The sequence below is a fragment of the Saccostrea cucullata genome, unplaced genomic scaffold (assembly GCF_032062105.1).
Source record: "Saccostrea cucullata isolate Sc308-1 unplaced genomic scaffold, CSIRO_AGI_Scuc_v1 ctg7282, whole genome shotgun sequence".
Classification (NCBI taxonomy): Eukaryota; Metazoa; Mollusca; class Bivalvia; order Ostreida; family Ostreidae; genus Saccostrea; species Saccostrea cuccullata.
The window spans coordinates 14984-18492 of NW_026927835.1; the positions used below are offsets into that span (position 1 = coordinate 14984).

Genomic DNA, 3509 nt, shown 5'->3' on the forward strand with positions numbered 1-3509 from the left:
AACTTATAAAACTTTTATAACTTTTAATAATAATAATAATAATAATAATAATAATATTTTCCCTTTTTTTATAAAATAAATTCACATCAAATATATATATATATTTTTAAACATTTATTATTTTTTTCATCAGAACAATAACACATACATACATACACTTAAAACATATATCGACAAGTAATGTACACCTGTTTGTTATAAGTGTGTGCAAATTGTTCAATATAATGTCTATAATGATCCCGATTTCCTTTTAGTCCACAACATAATCCAGAAGGAAAAGCATAAGTCTGGTAAGGTAAACTACCCATTTGTTGTAAACAAGCTTGAAACCATTTCTCTCTATTATATGCTGTGTCCTGATAAGTGGAAATTCTTCTAGGTCTGTGACTTGCTTTTCCATAATCCCATTGAGATAGTAAACAAATGACCACAGGGGTTTGTGAAGGAAACACCTTAATAGTGCCTGGAATTCCTCTATCTTGTTCTAAAGCTATATTTTGAAATCCTACAGCTCTGCGAGTGGCATAGAGATTGGCTTGTGGGAATTTCTCTGCAATAATTTGACTCAATCCATAAGCTTTTACAGACAAACAATCACATTGATGAACAATAGCTTCTACCTCACAGTTGAGTAAATCACCTTGTATCTCCTGGACACTCATGATGTAAAATGAATATATTTTCTTTAACACCTTTGTTTTTATACCCCTCACACCTTTGCAAAAAGATAAGGGCCGTGTGCAAAGAAATATAACGATAGACCTACGTTTTTTGTTTATGCTGACTGCACAGGTAAATACTTGCGCCGTGTGCAAAGAAATATACGATAGACCTACGTTTTTGTTTATGCTAACTACACAGGTATAATACTTGAGGGCCGTGTGCAAAAACATTGCAAGAATGTGATTATGACGTCACACTTTTCATTCACAGTCTAGACTGTCTAGCCAGGCAGCCGGTTCAAACTGGATTTTTACTGAAAAAACCATAACAAAGAAAACACAGATTTTTGATTTTTTTTTCATTCTTTATTTGTAACAACAAACAACAAACAACGTATTTACAATACATTTTGATAAAAACATTGACACTTTTGTCCATGACCCGTAGGTAATTTATGATAAGTGTTTTGAAACCAATTCGCTACATATCTGTCCCTTTGTAAAGCCGTACTCTGGTCAAAGGGGAATAACCATTCGTCGGTTTTCTTTCTTTTCTTGTCTCTTTGATGTAAATAATACACGCAATATTGTCCACACACGTCGGTATTCCAGTCTTGATAGCGATACGGATTATATATCCATTGTTGAGCATGACGCTGGATAAAATCTTGAATTTCTTTTTGTAAGGGAGGAAATCCATAAGAATCGAAATATTCCACCACGGGATTGCTCACATATAGACACACCCAATGTTCTCCAGGTCGATCTTGAGGATCCGTATTGACCACCACAGCTTTTTCTCCAGGTCTTAATTGATCCGGTAATAAATCTACAGGATACACACCTCCAAAAGAACTCTTGAATTCTCTGGATAAGACTTCTCTCAATTGCCCCGTATCCATTAGTAATCAATGCTCACTTCTCTCTGTTTGTTAATTTCTAATAGGTTATCGAATTCTGCATACACCACACAATTTAAGGTAGTGGCCGTATTGTTGGTAAACTGCACTTCTACTCTCAGATTTCCTGTTTCTATGAGATGGAATTTATCCGATTGCGCTTCTTGATCTTTAGTGAAATCCCAGCCCCATAGAGTGTAGCCGCTTTTATACTCTTCTAAGGTGATGTCTGGAGCCCAATCTTCTCCTAATTTTCCCAGGGCTTGATACAGACTGAGATAAGATCTCAGATATAAATCGTCGTTGAAATTAGGCTCAAAACAACGAGTACTCATGGTCTCTCCGTTGATACTGACATCTAATTTCTTGATCCCAAAGTTTTGGAAATGAAAGGGATTTTTAGTTTGATCTCCGTTGAAGGCGGCATTCTCCACAAAGCCTAAAATGAGCCGTTTAGGCATCTGGCCTTGAAACAGATGATCGGTAATCTTAGACTGAGTTCCTGTGGGGATGGTAAAGGTTTTCACTTCTACTCTTCTCAAGGGATATTTGGCTCTGTGGGTATTCAAACTCTGATTAATGGCATTCATCATGACTGGTGTGGGTTTGACTTTTCTCACCCACAAGACCATACTCAAAATTTTCACTTTTCCTATACTTCCTCCTTTGATCATCATGTAGAAAGCAGGTCTAGCTCGATTAAATCGCAAACGGACGTCCACTCCATTAGGTAGAAATCGATCTTGTTGAAACAAATCCAGATGTAAACGATCCAGCAAACTGATTTTCTTACTGTCAGCAATAGCTTGGTGTCTTTTTCGGAATCCTTCGTTTTTAGAATTGGCTGGAAACGCTGTGAGGATGGGTTCGTCAATGGTCACCGTGTCTTTACCTGAACCTTTACTTACATCAAAGGTCTTATTTTGAGCTACACCAAGAGCCTCTAACCCCACTTCGTCCATGTGTCCTGCCGTATCTTTTTCCCACAGACTACAGGCCCTCGCCTGTGTCTTTAATGTTCTGGGTTGGTAAGACAATAATTTCTCCAGTGTAATGATATAGAATATTGATGGTGGATTTAAATGCCTTTGAAAAAGACCAATCATATCATTTTATATTTAACCAATCAGCGCTTGATATTTTAACCAATCAGATTTTCAGAATCATCATCCAATCATTATGTATTAGAATTAGGTATAAATACAGACGCCCATGAAGATTTCGGCTACTTGGTGGTAACTCATCGCTTGGTTAACACCTCCTGGACTAGGTTCTTGGGCTGTGTCGGGAAACAACAGAATTGTTAGTTAAACCACTCAGCTCAGGAACCTAGTTCCTTAATAGTGTGTCTCAGTGACTATAGTGTCTTGGTGACTTAAAATAGTGTCTTGGTGACTTTTAATAAAAGGTGTCTCTGTGACTTTTAGGGTGTGTTTTTTTTTTAGGTAGTTGCAGACTGTGTCGGGAAACAACAGGATTGTTGGTTAAACCACTCAGTCTGCAACTACAGTGTCATAACTTTATATCTGATTATTGGTTTAATTGTGGTTGATTCTTTTCTTATAATTCGTTGTCGTTAAGTTCATATTTGTATGCTAATCATTATCCAGGTAGGACCGAGGAAAAATATATTATAACACGAGTTTGTCTATTTTTGCCAATCCAGATTTTATATTTGTCATTGTCATTGTTTCGTCTGCAGGAAGTTGACGTAAGTTTGCTTGATTCTATATTATAACGTAATTCTTAGGAAGGAAACCTAAGCGAACTCAATCATTTATCATTTGTACATTGTAAGAACGTTACAAATTTGGTGGCAGCGGTTTTAGGAATATTACGTTTATATATTTTGTATCATTTGTTGATCTGTTATTTGTTTTCATTTTGTGGGCATAATGTAAAACATGGCTGACAAGGACATTACCGACATTGACAAAGAAATAACATT

At 36.4% G+C, this 3509-nt stretch overlaps 1 protein-coding gene across 1 annotated transcript; it reads right to left on the minus strand.

The window, feature by feature from the left end:
• Window positions 1-1563: 1563 nt before the first annotated feature.
• Window positions 1564-2523, minus strand: LOC134275632 (uncharacterized protein F54H12.2-like). The gene has a single exon (XM_062757900.1). It carries the CDS (start codon window positions 2521-2523, stop codon window positions 1564-1566), a length of 960 nt encoding a protein of 319 aa, XP_062613884.1.
• Between the last annotated feature and the right edge of the window lie 986 nt (window positions 2524-3509).

Bases quoted from the DNA above. Each gene is read 5' to 3' on its own strand.
- LOC134275632 (XM_062757900.1), bottom strand. From the start codon at position 2,523: ATGGACGAAGTGGGGTTAGAGGCTCTTGGTGTAGCTCAAAATAAGACC.